At 43.1% G+C, this 24,733-nt stretch overlaps 1 protein-coding gene across 3 annotated transcripts in view; it reads right to left on the reverse strand.

Moving 5' to 3' along the window:
• Window positions 1–23,676, reverse strand: part of vps53 (VPS53 subunit of GARP complex) — a 29,336-nt gene extending 5,660 nt beyond the window's left edge. Inside the window, exons 1-20 of one of the 3 annotated variants that reach the window (XM_071541572.1) lie at window positions 23,559–23,676; window positions 22,954–23,034; window positions 21,831–21,880; window positions 21,667–21,733; window positions 15,574–15,660; window positions 14,759–14,874; window positions 13,949–14,068; window positions 11,471–11,549; window positions 11,182–11,325; window positions 10,489–10,631; window positions 9,855–9,996; window positions 8,715–8,810; window positions 7,951–8,045; window positions 6,230–6,472; window positions 4,547–4,694; window positions 3,584–3,666; window positions 3,254–3,332; window positions 2,856–3,004; window positions 2,597–2,666; window positions 2,084–2,221 (exon numbers count right to left, since the gene is read on the reverse strand). In XM_071541572.1, the coding sequence (XP_071397673.1) occupies window positions 2,084–2,221; window positions 2,597–2,666; window positions 2,856–3,004; window positions 3,254–3,332; window positions 3,584–3,666; window positions 4,547–4,694; window positions 6,230–6,472; window positions 7,951–8,045; window positions 8,715–8,810; window positions 9,855–9,996; window positions 10,489–10,631; window positions 11,182–11,325; window positions 11,471–11,549; window positions 13,949–14,068; window positions 14,759–14,874; window positions 15,574–15,660; window positions 21,667–21,733; window positions 21,831–21,880; window positions 22,954–23,034; window positions 23,559–23,645 (2,217 nt within the window). In that variant the 5' untranslated portion in view covers window positions 23,646–23,676. Of the gene's footprint in view, window positions 1–2,083; window positions 2,222–2,596; window positions 2,667–2,855; window positions 3,005–3,253; window positions 3,333–3,583; window positions 3,667–4,546; window positions 4,695–6,229; window positions 6,473–7,950; window positions 8,046–8,714; window positions 8,814–9,854; window positions 9,997–10,488; window positions 10,632–11,181; window positions 11,326–11,470; window positions 11,550–13,948; window positions 14,069–14,758; window positions 14,875–15,573; window positions 15,661–21,666; window positions 21,734–21,830; window positions 21,881–22,953; window positions 23,035–23,558 lie in introns of all 3 variants that reach the window. The other 2 variants (XM_071541571.1, XM_071541573.1) reach the window with 2 other exon arrangements.
• Window positions 23,677–24,733: the final 1,057 nt, after the last annotated feature.

The raw sequence follows: 24,733 nt of genomic DNA on the forward strand, positions 1-24,733 counted from the left end.
GTATGAAAGCCCCTTTAATGTGTGGCAGACAAGAGCAAATGCATATAAATATATTCAAGGCATTTTTCCAGGGAATACCTACACAAGCCATATGGAACAATGTGTTCACATCCCAGTAGACAACAGTCAAAATGTGTTAATAAAATTTCAAAAACAAAGACAGTTTCAAAAACAAATTTTGTGTGGCAGAACTCCCGAGTGTAAGACAATGTAGCGTAGAGTGTAATAGAGCATTGTATATATTAACATAAATCACTAATATTATCTTGTGGCTTATTGCTTCACTTAGCATTAGATCTTGTTAAAGTATCCTACAATTGCACACATTCTTTCAGTTACTTGACTTAACAGAAATACAGATGAGAAGACACAGGCTGAAGACTCAAATGTGGGTTTAGAAATCTCAACTGGAATATATTTCTCTGTTTGGCCCAGACTTGAAACTGACATTGACCTGGCTCTGGGATATTTTACAAGCAAGCAAGCAACCGAATGCCCAAAGCATGAATGTGTATCTTACCGATTTCAATTATGCGTCTCGGATCAATAAAGGCGCCAAAAGGCTCAGCAGCCATGATTTTAACATTGCTTAACCAATTCTTCACCTCCAAGCCTGTATTTGTCTTTGCTGAAGTCCAGCCATAGAGACAGAGAGAGGAAAGAGTCTTGTACATTTTGCTGTTTGCTGATGGTCCGCTGTTCTACACAGTGGAGGAAGAGCTGATGTTGCATGATATCAGAGCAGGTCATCCACTGACTGCTATAAACATCAAGGATAACAACAGGAAGGAAGGAAGGCCTCCAGGGAGCCTAACAAAAATCAAGGGACAGGCGGGTGTGTACTGTGTGTGTGTGTGTGTGAGTGTGTGTGTGCATGTGTAAGCATCTCTTGGCTCCAAGGACAAGTAATTAGGGTGGGGTTAAACTACGGCAGCCACATACCACTGTCCTCTAGGGTCCCATAAGGTAATGCTCGGGCAAGGTTGACTGGCTAAATCCTGTGTTTTCTCTCCTCAATGAAAAAAACAAAAACATCAATATATGCATGAGTGACGCATGTAAACATTTCCTACTAGGTGTGTGGGTTTGTGATTGTGTTTGCGTGACTGGACGCATGGATGCACGCATTTACTTAGCCACTCACACCTTTTCACTGGCCCAAGGTCAACCACATGCTGTGTGTGTGTGTGTGTGTCCTGCCTGGGTCTGTCTCACTCATTAAACCAAAGAGGTGCACAAGCTCCACTCCTATTCCCTCCTCTACCTAATGTGAGGTGGAATAGTTTATGGAAACATGCTCATAAAATGCTATCCTGAGTGGGGTTAAAGACACAATTAAAGGGTTATTCTGCCCAAAATAAACTCTAAATTGATAATCTGCTCAAACGACTCAGACAAACATTTTAACAGCGGCTCGCCAGTCAAACCACAAACACTCGGAACAGTGTTGATTTAGCCTATTGTTTCTTCTTACGATGGCGTCTGAATCAGTGGAAAAAGTGGTTAGCTGCAAGTTATGCCAGACTATTCTTGGCCAGGGGTTAAGATAGCAAAGTTCATGTTTAGAGGGATGTGTCAGAGTTTTAACATTACACTTGTTAAATGGCAAACAAGAGATAAAAGGAGCATATTTACAGCAAAGGCTCTAAAAAAGGTTCCGAGCAATTAAAGGACAGCAACTCAAGTTTTGGTTGTAAAAATGGCTGGCATGACTTGAGCCACCCAAGTTAAATGTCATAAAATGTGAAGTCCCTTAAAGAATGAGCAGCCCTGACAATGAGTTTAAGTTGAGTCAGTCATTTCTATTTAGGGTCGAACTTGGGTCCTCATTAAAATCCATCAGTTCCATCAGCGAGCTCATTCTGAGTTTATATATGTAAAGTAAACTGTTTAAATTATGGTAAATGGATCTCTTTAACAGTATTTCCATTGGCTCTAGGAGCAAGGCTGAGTTTGAGGTAAATTTTGTTTTCCAACCTTCATCCAAAGAAGGCAGGCTGAGCACACTTTACTACATTCTACTATTGGCCATGGAGCAGCTGCACTGGAGCGGGTTTGTGTTAAGTAAGTGCCTCGCTCTCACCTTGAGGATCATCTCTGCCCGGGTCATGCCTTTCACCACTATCTTGGTGTAGCTGGCGGGTGCCTTGCGGAGCACTTGGGAGCCTATGGAGGGCAGGTCCAGCAGCACAGTCTTCAGGGAGTGGGTGTCCAGCAGGAGCTGGTGGGGTAGAATACACAAGACAGAAACTCAGGTAACGCTTCAATTGAACTTTTGTCATGAGGCATTATAAGGCATCATGAGCATTGTTGTGTGCATTATAATCACTATGACCAGAACCTGATACTACAATCCACATTGGTGAAAATCTGACGTGATGAATACTATCTCGGGAAAGTTAACAGCTTGTAACAATCTCATAACAGTCATAGCAGATTTAAAACATATTTCAATGCGCATAATAATGTAGGTAATGTGTGTATTTTCTGATGCAATTACAACGTAATAGCATATATACATTTAAAGTACACTCAAAATGTGCTTATGATGATTCACAATGCATCTCAAATGAAGCAAAGCAGAAATTGAGCTTACCTGTTCAGCTCCCACCATGCTGATAGGCTTACACCTAAACAGGTGGTTGATGAATTTGGGGATGAAAGAGCTAGTCAAAGAGAGAGAGAAATGACAAAATGGGGTTAGGTTTAGGGTTTGGGTATAGGTCGAGGTTAGGTATGAAGTAGGGCAGGGTTAAAGAGCCTTGAGAGTCAATGTAGTCAATGCAAGGTCTTAACTATGGATGCAGAAAAAGTATGTGTGCATGTGAAGGCATAAGTGTGTGTATGTATTGTACTTTGTGAACTTGATGCAGAATTGAGTGAAGTATTTGCGTGTGGAGGCCAGGTTGTCTCTGATGATCGGCACGTTCTGCTTAATGTGCATGATGACTGATGTCACATAAGGACTCTGGTCGCCCACATGCTCCACACTCTGCCACGGCATCTGCAAGGAGAGAGGGAGAGAGGGAGAGAAGGAGAGAGGGAGAGAGGGAGAGAGGGAGAGAGTTAGGCATCAGAGGCTAGACACAACTAGGGTGCGAAGAATATTTATGTCAGGCTTGTGTATTGTCAGGATGTGTTTGTCACAATCATTTAAAAAAAAATTACGTCACATTTACACTAGACCTTTGAGATGATTTGTGTGTGTGTGTGTGAGAGTGTGTGTGTGTGTGTGTGCGTAAGTGTGGTCTACTTTGCTCATAGCTGTGAGAGCAGGGTCACAGGCAGCGTCAAGATCTTGAACGAGTAGCTGGATACTGTTGGAAATCACACTGAGAAACACAGAGGACACATTTAAATAATTACCTTGTACAGACATTCTTTGAATTGTGCAGGTTGTCATATGGATGTGGGGAAACCTTTGCCAACTTGGCAATGCTCATGCAAAAATGGGTTACTTGAAAAAAAGTAATAAGGTGCACTGCACTGAGGAAAAGCAAAAAAGCTGAATAGGTGACAGCATTAAAAAGTGCTCTTTAGAAAACAACAGAATTGTTTGTATTTATGTGTGTTTGTCACTTACGTGCTGAATGTATCCATTTCCCCAGTCAGATTAATTCTCTCCACCAAGACCTTATCCACCTTCTCCTTGAGCTTCTCTTCCAGCTGGAATACACAAACACAAATAAGCATGCACGCATGTGCACACACACATACACATACTTACTTTATTTTTTAAGGAATATGTATTACATAGAATGTAAGGTTACTTGAAATTACATTTATTCAAATTTGTGTTGATCCTTTTTTCCATGCTGGCATGACTAAGCACTGTGTATTTGTGTGTGTGTGTGTGTGTGTATGAGTATGTATATTGCAAAACGACAGCACTGATGAAACCATTCAGGTTGTGTTGTAACAGTTACTGTGAGTTCCTCAAAACTCTGATGAAACCTCAGACCAAACACTGTAACCTCTACCATGACAAGCAACTATTTACTCACAGCTGTGTACCACACTATCTGCCAATTCATGCTCCTCAGCTATTGTCACTGATGATAAATCTTTAGTTCTGCATGCTCAGTGACTGGGATATCGATTTATCAGCTTGTAAAGTAGAACCTGTCTCTGAGTGCACAGGGTGCAACTGAGTGAGTCTCACTAAAGTGATACCTTGAAATATTGAACCTTAGCCTGCTATTTTTCCTCAACAGGCACCTGTCACAAAACAGGAAAGAGGTTTTTGGTGGCACTTCAGTTTTGTTAGCATTCTTCATTCAAACTAAATTATACAGCTAGCCACAAGACAGTTTGTTATTTTAGTCTGCAGGTAGTGGTACCCATTCAAGTAAAAACACTAACAATGCTAACAGGAGTTCTGGTGGTAGCTCAATGAGAAATGTCTTCGTCCCCAATAATGTGACAAGTGCCTGGTAAAAGTTCAAATCAAAATACAAAGGTATACATTTAAGAGATACTGAAAGGTCTGTCGGGGTGTGTGTGTGTGTGTATGTGTGTGTGTGTGCGTGTGTGCGTGTGTGCATGCCTGTTGTGTGGTAGCCAGGCAGTACTCAGCGGTGCTGAGGATGCTACAGATGAGGCAGAGCTCGTCCATGGTGAACTTGGCTGCTTCCGAGCCTTCCTTCTCCTTCAGCAGACTGCTGATGGTGAGACCCCCGCTGTTACTACTGGTCCTGGAGAGAGAGAGGGAAGCACAGAGGAGGGGAGAGAAAAGCAGCAAGACAGAGTAAGAGATTGAGACAGAAAGAGACAGAGGCAGACAAATAAAGAACTACAGGTGAACTACAAGAATTGACAGAGGCGCCAGGATGTTTTCACACTTGCCCTACATTGCTGTTGCTAAGGTGCTGTGGACCCCTGCTGTTGCTGAGCCAAAAGAGAAAACCCCTAGTGGAATGTATCTTTTTACACCACAGGTAAAGGAAGACATTTATTTTATAACTGAGACACAACAGGCACAGCTAGAAGCAGACATAAGGAAAAGGATGCTGCGCCAACGTGGCTTCAGCGGCCATACCACCCCCTCATTAATAAACGTTACAGCAGAGACATGTGTTTAAAACCACAACATAGCTCCGGCTCCTTGAGAGGGCCCCTTTCAAAACCTCCCAAAAACAATACATAGCACACCACACAAGATGAGTGTGGTCTGCATGCGTCTATATGTGTACATACTCGCAAAGTGTGAGAGAGCATCTCTCTGCCTGAGTGTGTTTGTATACGGCTACATATACGGTATTCATTAGTGTGTCAGTGACTGCAAGTGTGTAGTTAGCATGCATTTATATCTGAGACAGAAACAGAGCGTGCCTGTGTGTGTGTGTGTGTGTGTGTGTGTACACCACAGCCAGCGAGGGGTTCTAATGTGGCCAGTGAGCCAGAGATGTTTTTGCTGGTAGTGTATTTGGCATTGCCGCAACATAACCATCTCCAGATCCCACATAGCATGCAACCCCAGCCCATCAAACACAGCAAGGACTAAAGACATTAACTATCAAACTCAACTCCTAAAAAGCCCCATCGCCATGCAGGAAGAATTAACCATTCTGGGCGTGGCACGCTTGTTTGTCAAAAGTCAATCGAGAAAAAAAAATCGGTATGTGTTATTGCCCAGAAAATTAAATGGTTTTGATGGATGGAAATGGTTGGAATATTAGACAATGAACACTATAAACTGGTTTGTGCTTCCAACGTTGTTTTTGGTATACAGTTATTGCTGTTATGAAGTGACTATTTATCAAATGTTATTTTGGAAAAAGCCCAGAGGCTGAGCTTGACTGAAGGGAATAAGGAAAGTGGAGCTCGCTAAGCCCGTCCAGATTTATTTTCCTTTCCTTTCCATCATCCTTCCTTTAATAAATTCCAACTTCAAAGCTGGAGTTAGATTTGACCATGTCAGTAAAAGTGTCGGCAAACATTCTAAGATGGAAATTTAGTGAGTGTGGGATCTCATCCTCATCGCATCCTTTTACCAAGTCATGCCATGCTTGCCTTTTATTTCTTCATGGAATGACCCTGACACTTTGAACTCCAGTCTACTATTCGTCATCATACAGGTACGTTATGAGATTATGGGACAAAGTTTCTGTCCACATTCCTCACTGAAAACAATGGGTACCACTAGCTGCAAGTTAAAAAGCTAGATTTAGCTGGAAGCTGGTTTTAAGTTAACACACTAAGACTGAACCACCGGAGATGACAGTCTTACTTGGGCAGGTTGCCAGAGAGGATCTTCCAGGCGTACTCTCTCAGGTATTTCTGGAAGATGGTTGTGAGGGCAATCATGGGCTCTCCGGTGCTCAGCTGGGAGCACTGCACCATGCACTTCTTGTAGTAGACAAAGAGGTCAGCGCAGCTCGGCAGCACCGCACCGCCTTCCTCTGTCCCCGCCTTGGGGGGGCCCTGTGCTCGGAAGTCAGCCACAAACCGGTCAATCAGTTCGCCCAGGTTCCTGACGATGACACACACACACACACACACACACACACACACACACACAAACCCCCTCTTAATTAAACATAATAGTCTCCATGAAAACATTAGATCTGCTGATTCAGTTGATTTGTTTAAGAATAGTCTTAAACCCCATTTTTACTCGCTAGCTTTTTGTCTTGATAAATCAGTTGTCTGTGGATGTATGTATACTCATGACTGTGTGCATGTGTGTGTGGGTGTGTCCGTGTGTATGTCTACTTATTACATTTTTCCGCTCTTTTGTCAGTTCTTGCATTTTTATTCATGTCTTGTTTTATTCTTTGCATTTTTATTCTTGTCTTTCATAACCAATTTCTGTAAAGCACTCTTTAAAGCGCTATATAAATAAACTTGAAAATTACCAATGGCCCCGAACTGCAATGAATAATTTAATAGATAAAGAAACAGGCAGAGGCAGACAGACAGACAGATGGGTAGATATCATATTCCAAGCATACTGTAATCATCAGTACTACAGTCAACAGGTCCACACTCATGTGGCCCACTCCTACTGGATCTAGCTACAGCCAAGGACAAAACAAGCAGGCCACTGTTCTCTCCTGCCGTGCCCCACTGGGGACAAGCTGATCTGGCCATGGCTTGTTTAAGGTCTTTAGTCTGAATTGAAATGAGGTTGCGGCTGCAGAATAGGTCAGTCTACTGTTCCCTTGGTCAGACAAACATCATTCAATGCTCCAGAGAGCCAAGAACCAGGGAAGCACAGCAGTCCCAGAACTGTGCTCAGTTTCTGGAGAGACCACCATGACTGGGGGGAGGGAGGGAGGGACTGATGGAAGAGGGCTGAAGGAGGGGGTGCGAATAAAGAGGGTGGTAGAAGAAAGAGGAAGAGGAGGTGAAAAGCAGGGAGGAAGAGGGGAAAAAAGAGAGAGTGATAAAAAGTAGAAGGAAAGAAAGAAAAAAAACAGAACTAGAGATTGAAAGAGAGGAAGAGAGGAGGAATTAAACAAAAATTACAGAAAAAGAAAGGGACTGGAGAGGGGGTGAGAAAAAAAAGAGTAAAGAGGTGGGAGTGAAAAAAGGAGAGATCTGCTGTGGCAGCACTTTTTTGATCTCTTTCTCAGCGTCTGTGGTCATGCAGCTAATGGGAAACATTTTTGCCACAGGAGAGAGAGAGAGAGAGAGAGAGAGAGAGAGAGAGAGAGAGAGAGAGAGAGAGAGAGAGAGAGAGAGAGAGAGAGAGAGAGAGAGAGAGAGAGAGAGAGAGAGGCCACATGGATTGTAAGGCATATACAGGAATGAGATGGAAAGACAGCAGAGGCAGCGAAGGAGAATAGGGGGTGATGGGGATCTGCTTGGTGAAGGGGCAATGGAAAAAGGATGCATGTGCCAGCTTTACACACACACAACCTGCGCCTGATTCTGGGTCTGTATACCACTACCCAATCCAGTCTGTGTGTATGTGCACGTCCCCTTGTATGAGTGTGTGTTGCTCACTTGTCCTGGGATTCTATGTAGACATATAGATGAGGTTCAAAACACTTGGACACAATGCCGTGGAAAGGGTTGTCCGGAGCTTTGGGCTTCCTGGGCTGAGAGAGTGGAGGAAAAAGGGGAATTAGTGAAATAACGGGTATTAGCTGTAACGCAACTGAGTTCCAATTAGTGGGTCAAGGGTTTGTCTCTTATGCAGTGAGCAAAGGTTAACAGCAAAACACAGAAGACAGAAAAGGTCATATGGTACATCCAACATTAGGAGACATCTAGATGATGCAAATTCGATACCAAGTGCCACGTGTAACATGTCAGAAACTGAAGCAACTGTCGGAAACTGAATTTTGCCCTTTCCACACATGCAATTTTTGTCCAGTAACCCAAAACTGATTATCTGATCTGTTGTTCAAGCAATAGATTGTATCAGTACTTGGTCAGTTCTCAGCCAATACTCAAAGTTTAGTTAATCCTTCAGCCAAGAGAGATGTGACACAAGATCCTCATATTCTGACTCCACTCTGCCACATAGATGCATACTATAGCTCTGAATTTAGGTGGTGCAGGGGAGAACGTTTAAATTGCTCTCTCAGCAGGCCAGTTACATTCTCTTCAATTGAAGCACTTGCCTTTAATTTCGAGAAATTGAAAATTCTATAGGCCTAAGGGGAAAGATAGCCGCATGCCATGTGAGGGGAAGCAATATCTGAGTGCCACCTTTTTGCTCAAGAGGTCAAAAGGTCAGATGGGGTCAAACAAGGTCAATTTACCCTGTCAAGATCCTCTTCCTTCTCAGCGCCCACATCCTCGCCTGGCTCATCCTCCAGGAAGGGGTTGGTGGAGTCAAGAGGGCTCTCTGGCTTCTTCTGCTGTACAACACCACACACAGATACAACTTGAGTATTGTTTTCTTCTGCCAAACTGGTCAAGCATGGCAGAGGTAGCTAAGCATAGGGGTTTGACTGCCATTAAGGTGATCTATGCCAACACAATAATCTTGACTCACAGAACCATAAATTGATCAACATATATGCCAATTGACTTGGCGGTATTTATGAAGGTATATGACAGACTGTACTCAAAAGAAAAGTCCTTGTTTTATCACTTTCTTCCTCTGTTAATGTAGACCATTTCTTGGGAGGCTTTGATGGACCTGTACTTCCAATTATAGCATTCCACTCTCTCAAATCCCTGATTGAATTATGGAACCTAAGATTCAGTGGTGTAAACTGAAAAGAAGACAAGAGTGCCTCTGTGTAGCTTAGATATTATTAATACTGAACAAGTTTGGCCTGATTATCCCCCAGCAAAACTCGTCGTAATCTGGCCTGTCCTGGTTCACATACACATACACACAACATGACTGTGACACCAACAATACTGTGTGCGTGTGTGCGTGCGTGTGTGTACCTGCCATGTCAAACCATAAAACAAGCTATGAATCAGCAGTTTCATGTAAGTGCTACTGTGTTACAAACTCCAGCGAGTAACATCAAAGAAATATTTGCCTTACTATGGGGAACAAACCGCTTTGATGACACTTCATTTGGATTGAAAAGAACTAGAATTGAAAGCATTTCATCAAGTGATAACATCTGATTGCAGAACAGTGCTACACACATCTGTAAAACGTATACTAACAAATTTGTTGGGAAAAAATACTGTGTACTTGGATCACCTTTGATTGTGCAAGTAGGGTGTGAGGCTTGTCAGTGAGGGGGGGGCAATGGAATTACAATATCTGATCCAATTTTCCATCATTAAACTTCAATTCTGTTTGGACATTTTTAGCTTGAAAAATGTGAAGCAACTTTGAGTATGTGATCCTTGATGCCTTATTATGGAGTCAATATACATGTATTGTTATATATGTATGTATGTATGTATGTATGTGTATGTGCTTTTCTCACTCCAGGTCCGTCGGTCAAGGTGCACCCTGTGAAGCGCTTGGCCAGCAGACCCTCGAAGTTCGTGGTCCTCTGAATGGCAAACAGAAGCAGCTTCACCTCAATCTCCTTAGCCCGTGTTCGCATCACTTTGGCTAGCTCCACCCTTAGGGACACACATGTACACACATATGCACACACACACACACACACAAGGACATAGGGGTATCAGTATGATAGTGGATTATTTGTATCTACAATTTCTACTCCCAAAATGCCTCCATATATCCTTGTTAACACACTGGTCATAGTTTAATATCTGTCCTCCTACCAAAAGAAGTCTTGCCTGTGAATAAAAACCACTAACGCAGGCTTTCCTACTATGACAGATTTTTGTCCAGTTTGCTTTTATTTACAGCTGTAGTAGCAACACAAACACAGATCCCTCTCCTCTCGTCTCTCACCAAGATGAGAGAAGGAAACTGAGAGGCGTGGACACTAGGTCACTGCTCATGCAGGCCAACTGAACTGAAAGTTGCAACAGTTTACTAAACACTCTCATGCCAGGGACGCCATGCCAGTGTGGTTCACTTCCAAATTCAGAAAATTTCCACAACCCATTTCTGCCTGTTGCATGTGTGTGTGTGTGTGTGTGTACCTGGTGATGTGGCAGAATTCCACAGCAATGCGCTCCGTCATGCACCACTCTTCAGGAAACATGCGTCCGTATTTCTCCTCATAGTCTACCAGCTGCCGCTTGATCCAGGCATAGCGGCGGTCGATCTTATCCAGCCATGCAACCTGAACAACAGGGCAGGGTAATGGGAAGTGAAGCTTAGAGCTCACACAAGATACAAGATACAACAGAGCACAACAGAGATACAATGCTTGTCAATCATCAACAATCATCGCTGATGGTGTAGTGATTGGCAGGCTTGTATCACCGGCCTAAGGCAAGAGCAGACTGCAACATCCTAAGCCCTTGTAGCTCATAATGGCCTTTCAGTAACAACAGCCAGTACAGAGTGTGCTAGCTGTGGATTTATTTTTGTCCCATTTCCTAAAAGGGCTTTACTCCATGGCTCTATATTGGTTGTATTCAATACATTGAAATACAAACAGCTACAACCTGCTCAACATTTTTGAATACACAGGATATAACAAGTTTGGTTTTTGCATGCTAAACTCAACCTTTGTGTCTTGGTACCCAGTCACTGTCAAGAGTGGTGTCCATACTCCACTGTATGTATTTCCAAAAAAGGAACTCCAGCTACATTAATTAATGTTCTTCATTACGGATCTAGACAATCAACTCAAAATTGCAGACATTTCTCTTCTAATCCCTACTCACATCCTGGTTTTCCTGGAAGAGCACCAGGTACTCTGACAGGTGCTGCCTGATGAACTTTTTGATGATCTCCTGTTTGATGCGTGGGTCCAGCACATTGGCCACCAGACAGGCATCTCTCAGCACGTTGCTGGGACCACCCGGTCTCTGAGGGAACAGGTTGTGGCATACAACAGGATCAATATATTATAGCTGGGGGTGTAGGAAATATTTCATTCTAAATTAAGGGAATTTGTTTGTCCAAAAAACCTGAGCAATCCTGACAAAACAGATTCCTGTGTGACATATTTACCTTGGAGCCCTGAGAGGGGAAGGCCTCCTCAAAATCTGCCAGGATCTGAGTCCCCAACTCGCTCTGCGCCGCCTTCACTCTGGACAGGAGACAAAGAATGGGGCTTTCATGTGGCAGCAACAAATATTTGTAAGATTACCCCTTCAACTTTTTGGCTCATTGGCCAATGTGGCAAATGAGTTATCAGCCACAGTGAAAAAAAATGTTTTCTTTAAATATGGTCAAAGGCTTTCAGAGAAAGTAACTGCATGCATTTCATCATATTTATTAATGATGATGAGATGTCACAATGCATGTTATTTGTTTCAATGTATTACCTGTACTCCACTCAACCATTTTAGATTGAGCCTCTTCCTCTCACCCCTTCCTCACTTTCTATAGCCTTGCTGCGCCACAATCTAGCTTGTTTTCTTTATGCAAATATTAGTTATGATATTTCTATCTAGCTTCGCCATCACTTCATTTAACTCAATGAACGTTTGCAAGTTGCTTGCTGGCAAGACAGGACCAGTGACACTGCAGTGTCATAGCACCCACCAATTACAATTACAGCCCCAGTACTGTAGAAACTATGGAAAACTCCAAAGATATTTTTCACACAGAAGCTAGATCAGACAACCTCACCTCCCACACTGACTGGTAGAATTGACAGTTACCCGCCACTGCCAATTTTTACCCACATTTGTTCGGTGCTAATTTTAATCCCTGTTCATATCAGTGAAGGAGTACATGAGTTTGTATGTTATATATGTTTGTCTGTATGTACACACGTCTGTTTTCATGAATGTGAATACACTGGCTCCTGGAGAGTAAAGGCAGCAAAAAGACACGTGCCAGAGAATCCTTTACATGAGGTCTACTTTAGACTATCTGTCTGCCCAGTCCCAGGAGAGCCTGTGTGGGCTGAAGGCGACCAGGACAGGGTTAACTCAGGCCTGCGCCTGAAGTGATGAAAATGCTCCAGAATAAACAGCAGAGGGTGGAGAGATAGCATTGAAGATGGATGCCAACTGCCTGGCAGTGTCCATTGCCAGTATTTGTTCTTCTCCCTCTAATGAGGTTCTTCTGATCCTTCGTCCTCTCTTTATGTCTGTTGGTACCTCAGTTCGTCTGACATATTTTCTGTCTGTCTGCCTGTCTGTGTATCTGTCTCTATCTGCCTCTGCTATCTTTGGTATTCTGCTGGCTGATGTGTCAGCCTTCCCATGTTTCTCACTGAGTAGCCTTGATACTTTCTATTAACTGCTTATGTCCAGCTGTCTGCCCTGCCTTCATATCTTTCGCTTCCCATCCTCCCTAAGTCTCTCCTATCATCTGTTTCTCCAACGGAGTCACTTCTTCCATGCAGCTGTTGTTTGGTATGAACACTGTCTGCCACACCTCAGTCAAAACAGAACATAACTGTATCCTCACTTGTGTTAGGGGGTCAACACCGCTTTGAACCTGAACAAGTTGGCCAATGTGTCCTCAGTTGATTCCGGTGTTATTGGGAAAATATGAGTAGAAAGGGAAATTGAATCAGTTAAAGCTGTGGGAAAGCCCAGTGCAACAATGCACTTTGTTCTGTGTGTCTGTGTGTGTGTGTGTGTGTGTGTGTGTGTGTGTGTGTGTGTGTGTGTGTGTGTGTGTGTGTGTGTGTGTGTGTGTGTGTGTGTGTCTGCGTGCATGTGTGCATGGGTAAACGGTTACAGGATTTGTATGAGACTCTCTAATGCAAACACAAATGTTCTTAACCTTCACTTAGGACACATTAGCATATTTATTGGTGATCACAATGTGTTGTGGTAGATAGATGGACAGAGTTGCAAGCACAAGCAAACTGTAATACATGCATACATTCTATGAAAGAAAGCACAGACATGGAGACACACAAACACACCCTAAGAAAAGTAGAGTCCTAAGCTGTCTCAATGGACAAATGCAGGCATAATAGGACCCTATTCAGTGTGTTTCCTTCCCGTGTTGTGTGTGTGTGTGTGTGTGTGTGTGTGTGTGTGTGTGTGTGTGTGTGTGCGTGTGTGTGTATAAACAGGATGTAATGCACAAAATACCTCCTCCATCCTTGCCTGCCCTATAATAAGCGTAGGAGTACACCAATAAATACTGTAACCACTTTTCAGCAGTTCAGTTGACAGGTTGTAGAATATTTCCTCTGTGTAGAGGAGTGATCCAGCTCTTAACTGGCCACTGGAAAGGAGCTGTTGTTACATCACCACTGCCCACCAAACAGTCCAAGTGACCTTGAGCAAGGCACCAAACCCCTAACTGCTCCACCGCAGCTTACTCTGCACTCTAAGGATGTATGAGGTACATCTGGAAAGAAAATACCTTATGTAAAAGGCCTAATGAAGCTCTGTTCTACATTTGTCCCATTGAGCTTATTTGCATGACTGGAGCAACGGCTGTGTTGTGTAAGCACAGGCGTACAAGATTTTCAGCGCACTGGTGGGTGTGTGCATGTGTGTGTGTGTTAGTTACCTCTCAGAAAGCTGTCTGATCTGGGGTATGCCCATGTACTTGTGGAAATGTTCAAGCACGTTGACCACTCCCTGCAGCAGGTTGGCCACCTCGCCATACTGCCTCTTTCTGGTCATGGCTCTGAAAAACACATTGGAATTGTTTAAATTATTTCCATCCACTATTAAAAAGGAGCTCAGAGACAGTCAAGTGGTTAAATCCCCACTTCTGTTACCACAGAGCTTTCTCTCCTGTGTCTCCCTACTCTGTCTCCCCCAGTTTACCACTGTCTAAATAAACTTCAAAAATTACACTAAAGGTGAGTGGACTAAAAAATAAACATACACAAGGATATAGATAGCACAGATTTAAATGATTCAGCAGCTTGCGAGGACCGCATAGTATGTCAGTTTTTGTTTTCATCCCTTTGCGCAACAAGGTTAAGGTGAATGAGAGCATACTGAGGAATTCTTTGCTGGTTTTACTTTTAAATCAGAATGCTACATCAATAAAGCAGCTTTTACCCCCAGGCAGCATATTTTGTTGACATTATAACTGTCTGTAATGCAATAAAACTATCATCCAACTGCTGATTTGTGGGTTACATTATGGTTTGATGTAGGACCTGCCTTGCATTGGCAGCAGCTAATGCTCTGCCTGTATCCTAGATCATCGATGAATCATAGATCATAGATGAATAAAAAACTTGTGTTTATCTCTGAGCTATAGGGGTTTTTGCATACATTTAAAATACTTAAAATACTGTTTTGTTGAAAGTCAGTTTTGGGGTTAAAGCAACAGTCTTTTTGTGCGATATGCAAGTATACCCACTCTAAGGAGTCTACGCCCCCTGCCAGCATGTGCAGGTGGTTGAGCGTGGTGATGGATGTAGTGAGGTGGCGTTTGGCGTGGTCCAGCTGCTTTATGTCCCTCGTAATCTCCTTGACCTGTCCAAGAAGAGGAACAAGACACGTTGGGTGAATGAGAAGGCGGAGATGAAGGCAGATGAGAAAATGTGTGGAGAAAGTGAGCGGAGAAAGATGGAGAAAGAAGGAGAAAGGGGCATGGAGGAGCAGAGGGGATAGAAATACAGCGATGGGGAGGGACATATAGAAGGGACAAGAGAGGTGAACAAACAAGAGTTAAATGGATAGATGGATGGATGGACGAATGGATGGATGGATGGATGGAGCAATACAGAGAAAGATACAGAGCGAGATGAAAAGTGAGAGGAGGAAAAAGACACAAAGACACACCCTTTGGTTGGAGAAATAATTGTTTAAACATGCCTCTTGAGGGAGGGGACTGCTTGCTACTGTTCCCCTCATTCTCTTTACCCACCCAGCCCACTGGCCTTCCTGTGAACCCCCCCGACACACACACACACACACACACACACACACGCACACACACACACGGCTGCTGAGAACAAACACACATGTGGAAGGTACATTACCTCTACTTAAAATAACATTATCCCCACTGTCCTCTATAGCAATAAAAGGGATATGTGGATTGTGTCTGCCTTGTGCTAGGATCAAATCCCCGGTATGCTTCAAACTTGCTAGCTTTGAATGCGCGTGTGTGTGTGTGTGTGTGTGTGTGTGTGTGTGTACACATACACAAGTGTGAGTGTGCATGCATACCATTTGTTCAGACTTCTCGGCCTTGTCCTTGATGTCTTTGATTTTGCCGAAGAGCTGCTGGATGGCTATCTGGGCCTCCTCCAATGCCTGTCCAAAACAAACAGAGCAATTAGGAGAGATAAAGTGAATAAATAAAGTGAGAGAATATGGAAACCACTGAGAATTTGTGCGTGGTGATCTGTGTATTTGGGCCTGACTAAATAGTGTGTTAAGACCCAAGCCCAGCTCAGCCCAGCCCAGCCCAAATCAGCACAGAAATATTGTAGGACTAGCCTGAGAATAACAGCACAAACAGCAGCACTGATATGCAGGTCATGAGCTCATGTTGTACCATTTAATTCAGACAATTGTTTGATTCCATGCTATTATCTAATTACTGTTGTTGGAACACCCTGATGTGCATTTGTCATTGTTCACTCCATATGCTTTGATGTGCCTTCCCTCCTGAGAAATCTACTCAAGTAGTTGTAGTTACTTTATACCTCTCCACTTTATCTATGAATGCAGAAACGAGAGAGAAAGAGAGGAAAGGAAGAGGCGGAGGAGAAATGGAAAACCAAACAGAATGCTACTCTCACATTCTGTTCAGAGCGAGTTTTCATCGTTGGCATGGGTCGATGTAAAAAATTATCCTGCAGATGCTCATGCCCAACTCCAGAATAGGAGCCATGTCAAATTCAAACTAATTGGCTGCCTAATTGACAAGCTAGCAAGATATCTGATATCAGTAGGTCTTAAGCAGACACATGGGCCATAAGGTTAAGCTCTACATAAAGGCTGTCACTATAATGGATAAAGGAGATCATTAGCAGTTTTAACAGCCTATAAAGGCCAGGCCAGATTAAATAACATTAGACAGTTTAATTATCAGATAGTTGAAGTGCTATTCTAATATTTCCCTATCATCTGACATGGCAGCTGTTCTTTGATGGTCCCGAACAGAGCTTTTGCTCTGCCATCTGATGCCAAGGTAATTGGCTTCACTTGGCCCAATGCTGTGGCAGCAGTGCAGACACAAGTTTGTCTCTCCTCAGACTCACACATACACACACACATACACACACAAGGAATGCTAACAGCCGGCACCAGCTGCGCAAGGAATTTACCACTTTTACAAGCACCTCTGAGACACACAAGTAGAGACCGGGAGAGCAAACACACAGAAAAAAATGTTTGCACGTGCATACACACTCACTCAAACATTAATTCAGCTTGCATTGACAGCAGAGGATTCCTTTTCCTTCCTAAAAGGCGTCAAAGAGCTATGCATGGTGAAAGTGTTGAGGAGCCACAGTCAAGGTCAAGGGTAGACCATATAACCAGGTCATAGGATCACAGCAAAAACACATTTGGCCTGTTGCGCCCTCCTAAATGATTTCCATGCTGCACATTCTTAAGATAAGCTAAAACTAATTTTCATAGTAGGCAATTTTAGATTCTGGACAGCAAGGTCTTTCCTGAATAGCTAATTAAGTAGCTATTCAGGAACTCTTTGGGTAAAGGTGAAATTGGTGAAAAGTCTTAACAGAACAGTCAATTCTTGTATCTTCCTTCCTTTTTTTCCTTCATGCAATCACTTGGTTGTTGGGCGATTGGATAAATTAATTGGATAACTGAAGGCAGGTTATGTGAGTACTCTTTGATGTGAGAGTCGTTAGGAGGAAGGGAGTGCCACTGAATCTTTAAAGAGGTGCCCTGGAGGCGATCTGAGGCACACACACCGCATGCAGCAGAGCCTGGACCCTCCAAGGTTGCAATTGTCGCTCACACAGGCTAAGCTGAGTCCGTCTGGCTTTCTTCCTAGTGCTCATTTCCTGCATTTAGCCTTGAGGAGAGCAGAGAGAGAACACTGCCCAGCAGGCGCCTCCATGCCTGAGATGCTATCTGTTCTCACGCGAACACACACACACACACACAAGTGTCGCCCCAACAGAAATAGGACACGTTCCACAGCACATATAGACTCTATTAGGGAGGTTTGGAAAGAGGAGTGGGGAGCGTCCTTTAAAAGACAGAGTGGGCATGGGATGCCCTCATAATCGTACACTTAACCCCTCCTCTCTACAGCGCTCACAGACCGTGGTCCAGCTCTCTGAAGTCCAGGGCTTATTTAATGGTATGTTAAGGACTTTTGGCTTTAGGCCCAAACACAATAAATCAGATCAAACTATCAAGATTATTTTAAAACTTGGAAGCTTGCCCATGTACGTTGTTGCATGTAAACATCAACAGAATATGTCACCATGTGTTTTTCTAAAGGCAGACAGTTTCTTAGAGAGAAAGGTGTTCTACTAGACAGAGAAAATAACCTCCAAGTAAATGGTGGGTACTGCATCACTCCTTGTGTCCAAAATCTGTTCTGTACATAGACAAGCCTGACAAAGTAGTATCCAAAGTAGCAGCACTGTCTTATGAAGTATGCAAAAAAATAACAACATGCTACTTGCCAATTCCCTCCTACTGCATTCAAACTATACTGAAGCCCAAATGCTGTCACATTTTTGTTTTCCTTGATTGGCTAATTTTTGCCTTCATATTCAATCCTGGAAAACACAATTTTTTGGCACAGTAAGTGTTTGCTGATTACAACAATTTCAGCTTCACTGCACTGAAAAAGCCTAATGATCAACTGGTACTACACATAATTCACACACAGACTGACAGAATCTGCAGAAATTGACCCAGATTTTTTTAAGAAAGCAGAAAAAGTTGTAACACTGATTGAAAAACAAAAGAGGATTAGAAGGAAACTGTGAGAGAGAAAGAGACAGAACAATAGAGACCCACAGACAGAGCACTGAGAAGATGAAAGCACTGAAACTAAAACAAGCTGTGAACAACCCTTCCTGAGTTAGTTAAATATTTACACTAGATTGTTTCTTTAGGAAGACCCCCACCTCTCCACATGGACACACACACCCACACACACTTATGTCCCTCTCAAAACCAAAACCAAGTGGACATCCATCAATGTACCAAAAAGGATATACACATCTACAAAAACACACATAAATAAATGCTGGTCATGGGAGGAGTAAGCACAGTCTCAGTATTTGGGTGGATATGTGTGAGTGTGAGTGTGAGAATGTGTTTGTGTGTGTGTGTGTGTCTGGGCACAGCAGCTCACTATGGCAATAAGCTTAACAGCAATCAAATTAACGGGAATGTGAATGGCTGGCAGTAATTGATAACAAATGTTTGGTCTCCTTAATGAGTTTCTCCAACCCAGGCTTCTGTACACGGAATCCAACCAAAAGGCCTTTACCTCTTTCATTTTCATAAAAAAAAAAAAAAGAAAGTTGATAGATTGTTTGCTGCCCTAAATTATGCCAAAATAAAGTCTTCCCTGGCACCGTGATATTGAGCTCAGCTGACTGAAGAGCGGGCTGTGGAGCAGGTGTGTACCATGTCTGACGTGGTTATCCACGTAGCCATGGCAACGGGCCGGCCAGAACAGAATACACTGGCAGCTGCTTGGTAGGAAACACAGTCAGCTGGCAGACCACAACCAGATACAGATATTTTTTTTGTGTGTGTGTGTGTGCGTGTGTGTTTATGTGTGTGCATCTGCCAACACACTCAGAATGGCCAGGAGACTCCCCAAATCAGCCTTCCTCTCCCAAGCAGGAAGAAATTAAATCTATGATAAATTTGACCAAATAAAATGATGAGTGTTAGAAGTATTAGTTTGAACATAGTACATTGTACATAGTTTGCCCAAAAACTAGCACCGTCAGAAAGCCTGGTTAATGATAAATGTTATTATAGGGTCACCAATTTGGCTTGTGGGTTGTGTGTGGGCATGCATGTGTATGCATATTTGCCTCAATGGGCTGCAATATGCATTTCAGTGTTTCCTCTATATTCATGCAAAAAATGTATGTACTCATGGCAACGTAAGGCGGTTTGGATAAATTCATCTAGCAAATGTTATGTCATGTCATGTTATATTGATCATCTCAGCTTATTGCTCACCCAACACAAATATAAGGGATTTACAGTGCAATCTTTAATGACAACAGGTAGTGAAACTGGTACTGGGTATGGGACCTGGAGCAAACCCGGGTCCTACAACAGAGCTTTAACCCCACTACCAGCTGCTACTTAGAGAAACACTGCATGTTCAACTAATACATCACAGATACAAAACACAACAGCATGTTACCAGTAACACTACACCCCTGACATACACCAAATATCAGCTGCATTAGCCCCCTGTGGTCTGGCCACTGAGCCAGCCACATCTCCACCCACCCAGCAGCCCTGCAGTATATTACTGACTGGCTGTCTGACTCTCTACAGAACAAACACCAGAGAAATCACTCCCCAGACCTCCTCCACTCTCTCTCTCCTCCTATCATCCCCTCTCCATCCCTCTCCATAAACTTTACCATCTTGAGTTTCAACCTGTGGATGGCATTTAGCTCAGAAAGTGAGTTGAGTCAATAGAGAAATGTCTACAGTGCTGATCTAGTTTTGCTTTATTCTTTTGCTCTCTCTATCCTGTGTCTCAATCACCGTCTTGAAATGAACACCTCTCCATCTTTCCGTCTGCAGAAAGGATTTTCCCTCTGGAAAAGTTGGAATGGCTTTGTGGTGTTGGAAACACAAACTAAAATTATTGTGTGTGACTGTGTAATGTTATTGGTCTGGAGGGGATTTAGAGCGTTTCCGCTACCAAACGGTAGCTAACTGGGAAAGACAGGACCACCAGACCAGACACTCCAACGACAACACACACCTAATCAACTCAACTGGTTAGAACATACGCAGCGGCCCCGTCAGGTGTCATGTTCCCTTTAAACCACGATTCCCTGACAGAGCGAGGACCTGGATTAAATCAGGACGGGCTTCTCTTCTCTGATGCGCACCCACAAAAAATGCCAAGACTCAAAAGCCTGGGTTTAAAAGGAATCTTAGTATTTACGTACGGGAATCTATTTCCCAGCCGTGTTTTCCGTAAAAAGGGGCAGTTTGAGCAGTGGGGATGAATCTGAGTCATCTTGTCCTTTTCCATGGCAGTTGTGTGGAGAGAGGAAAGAGCAGAAGAGGGGGAGGAACATATTTTTCTAGGTCGGGAGCAACCAATGGCACTATTCTAACTTTAGGAGAAGGATGCTGCTTTGAACACTAATAGGCCTGATGGTGTGTATGTATAGTGTGTGTGGGTGTCCAACTTGCCCTATGAGGGCATGTGAGCTCTAGATGCTGTGTATCTACCATTATGTGTGACGGAGTGAGAAAGAGCATGGGATAGCAAACACTGCATTTTCCATCTTACACCTCCACAATCATCATATCTGTGAGGCTTTGAGGGCAACCCCACTGTTCAGCATCCTTACTCTGACTGACTAGCTGGCTCCTTGTTCTTCAAAGGCCCTCAGGCTGCCTCACAGCTACCGATGTCCCGAGAGAATCAGACCCGATCAAAGCGTATTTTGATTGATCGGCAACGCGATGCCCGATCAAATCCCTATCCGTGTATTTATTTAATTTCTCTCCCTCCGCTCCATTTACGCCAATTGTCGTAATTGCCGCCAATTGCCATTCTGAATATAGTAACAATGACAAAGACTATTGAAGATAAAAGAAATGCAGGCATGCTATAGGCTATATATTCTTCATGCTTGGTTTGATTTTTACTGATTTTAGATCGATCAGAGTGATGCTTGTAATACACAGCTGTTTAATTGTTTAAAAAAATTTATGACAAAAATATTGGATCGGGACATGGTGTCAGAAGATACACAATAGTAAATGAATCAGATTGGAGACCAAAAAAAAACACTTGATCCGGACATCCTTACTCACAGCCCAATGCCACCAAGGCTGCACCAATGTCAACATTAGGCTAACAGTAGGCTATCATGCCAACACCAGAATAGAATAAAGTGCCAGTACTAGAGGACTTCCTCAATATTTAAATTTGACACCAGGAGCCATATATAACATAGCAGAAATCAAAGCAAAATGGCTATTTAGGCTACTGCCTTCTTGCACACATAGAAAAATGTAAGATTTCTCTAATATACAGAAACAAATTGTAGGTGAATCATCTCAGCAGGTCTCTTCATGACCTGCAGCTCAACTCACCTGTCTGCCATCCTGGCCCACATTGGTCTGGCCTCTGACCACCGTCCTGATGTTGTCATCTAGACGCCTGCCAACATGACACAGAATGGCACTCAGTCACATTGTGGGTAAAAAAAAAAACGCTGTCAAGCTTCTCTGGCAATAATCTGGTTACATCTACTCACCGAATCTTCAGCCGGATCTTGTTCACCACATCATCAATATTAGCCAAAGACTGAGGAGAAATACAAGGACAGGAAATCAAGAAAGCATGAGGCAAATTAAATACCTGACTTATCAAAACTTTATCTTGCTCATACAGTAGAAATATCACAATCATTTGATGTAAATATTCAAAATGTTGTACTGTCTGTTGCCACTGTGTGGGAGGCTGGATTACTAAATTCTGGCCACTTTTGAGGTCACCACGACAGACCCCCGCTCAACCACACACACTTCCTACTTTGCATAGGTATTGTAGTTGTAGTTGCTGTCTACCCTGATTTTGCATACACAATGTATGATTTAATACCATGCTTAGAAAACCCAAGTGGACTTTGCTTAACAGCTTGAATATGGATAAATTACACAAATGAGTTCAATTATATCTACACCCCATGTGCAGGGCTGCCATAATCACTCACCTATTTGATTATCACACACACAAACCCAAATTAGGTGCAAATCCATGCACACTATGAAGCCTTACAGCACAGTTACTGACAAGCACAACCTAAAGGGTTACAGTGACCCCTCATGGAGATAAGAGTACATCAACATTTTCTTGCGATAAGCAGCAACGCCTCAGGTCAGTACACTCATTTTTCACCCATACACAGACAAATCGCTGTTGCCTTGTAATCTATATTCAGCCTATGAAAAAAACATTTAATTCTGAGTGATATTCACATTTGCAGTCCAGATTACAGTCCTTTTAGGAAAAGGAGAACAGTTCTAAACTGAAGAAACACAAACTGGCAGGTCATCATGACAAATACTTACATGTAGCTGGATAGGCATCCACCTATGGCAGTATTGCTATCAGATAATGGGCTGATACTAGACTAAAATAGATATCAGTGTTTTCCACACACTAAACCCAATTCCACTAATGCGGAATTAAAACCCCAATATTAGCTCAACAAACTGGGAAATCTGAAAGCAGTGCAAGAAAACTGTTATTGTGCGTCTATACCTGTCCTATCATTAACCATCCTGGTGGTGTTAGGAGATGACGATGACAGATGCATCAGGTGACAGGTGTGACCAAAGGCTTCAGGAGCATTTGAGTTGCTCAGTCGGTCTTACCTGCTCGGTGGGGAACAGCGTGTTGATGTACTCCACAGCATTGAAATCTGCTCTGTCCAGTGGGTCCTGGCTGGGGAAAACCTGGGACACAAACAAAACAACGCACATTTCATCGGTAAATTATGTCTGACTGACATATACTGTCTTGATGTGATGGGCGGCAGTTTGTATGGCTTGAAAACATGCAGACTGACAATGCCTTGCAATCATGTATGACCTGAGACAACCATTCCACACACAACTAACATTAGTACATACTGTATAAGGTATGAGTCGTGTGCCATTAATTCCTAAAGGAACCTCAAATCACTCACGACCATCGACGAAGGGCAAACGGTAAAGACAGCTTCGCAAGCTAGTCATGCATTCAAACTGACGCTACTTCCCAAGCTTGAAACTGTCTGACAAGCTTTTACATTTTTCTATAAGCTCAACACTTGTCGATGTAAAGGGTAATTCCGTAAACTTTATAGTGATCGTCGTCCAGCTGTGTCACATCCAGTAAGCTTGCAAGCTGATTTGGCTAGCTAACAGCTATCTGTCTAGCTGTGGTTAGCGATATCAGCAGCATGTCTCATAAACTGCAATGGAAACCAAATAACTACCTGTTCAATGGCTAATTGCACCTCTGGGGTAAGGTGCAAAATAGCCTCCAAATCCTCAGCAAATTCCAATTCTTCCTCCTCCATCATTGTCAAAACAAAACCAAAGAGCTCTCGAACATACCACTTCCTGGTGAGGAGGCTTCTGGGATAGAGAACGACGTAGCCGCAAAGAGAAGCGATGCTTTCAGGTGCAGTCGGAAATCGCATGCACAGGTTGGGCGTACATGAGTGACATCCATGGAGTGACCCAATAAAGTGGTAAATATGACAGAAAAAGTCGGGAATATTATATTGAATCTATAATCAATGCCGAGATTTGACGGTTATTGCGTGGAGGACATGGAGGCCGTGTCAACAACTGATGTAAAAGTGATATATATTTATATATGTGATTGTTTGGTATTCTATGTAAATATTTATCCTAACATTGTTGTATGTTCATATTTCCACTATTTGTTTAAGTTGAGTTGTCACACGTTTGTTTTAATCAACCCTAATACATAATTTACAGTGCAGCAGAAAGTTATGTGCCACTTGATTTCTAAAATAAAACAGCTACCAAAAAACTACTTTTGTTACAGGGTCCATTTTCCATTTTTTATTTCTGGTCAAAATAACTTATTTTTAACTGACAGAATGTGCGAAAAGTCACGACTTACAAACTAGGAAGTATCCCATGGGAGGTGCTGTGGGACTATGGGGTGCCAGGGCTGCTGCTGCTGCAAGCCATTTGGTCCCTATATACACTTGGAGCGGGAGCTGTGTTCACATTCTTGGCATGAAGTCAAGCTCCTTCAAGGTGGGCATGCGCCTTGTCCCCTTTCCTGTTTGTGGTGTTCATAGACAGCATATCAAGGCGTAGCCAAGGTCAGGAGAGTGTCCAGTTAGACATTAGAGTGGCAGCTGTTTGGGGATAACAACGTCCTTCTGGCTTCTTCAGACCATGATCTCCGATGTGCAATGGAGCGGTTTGCAGCTGAATGTGACACGGTCAGGATGAGGATCAACACCTCCGAGTGTGAGGCCACGGTTCTCTCCTGGAAAAAGGTGACCTGGTCCCTCCAGGTGTGGGGTGAATAAGTGACCCAAGTGGAGGAGTTCAGGTATATCCAGGTCTTATTCATGAGGGTAAAAAGGATTGTCAGATCGACTGGCGGTTATGTGCATTGGCTGCA

Source organism: Centroberyx affinis, unplaced genomic scaffold (genome assembly GCF_046629955.1).
Source record: "Centroberyx affinis isolate AG114_WGS23_722 - 3 ecotype Tasmania unplaced genomic scaffold, CSIRO-AGI_Caff_v1 ptg003901l_1, whole genome shotgun sequence".
NCBI lineage: Eukaryota > Metazoa > Chordata > Actinopteri > Beryciformes > Berycidae > Centroberyx > Centroberyx affinis.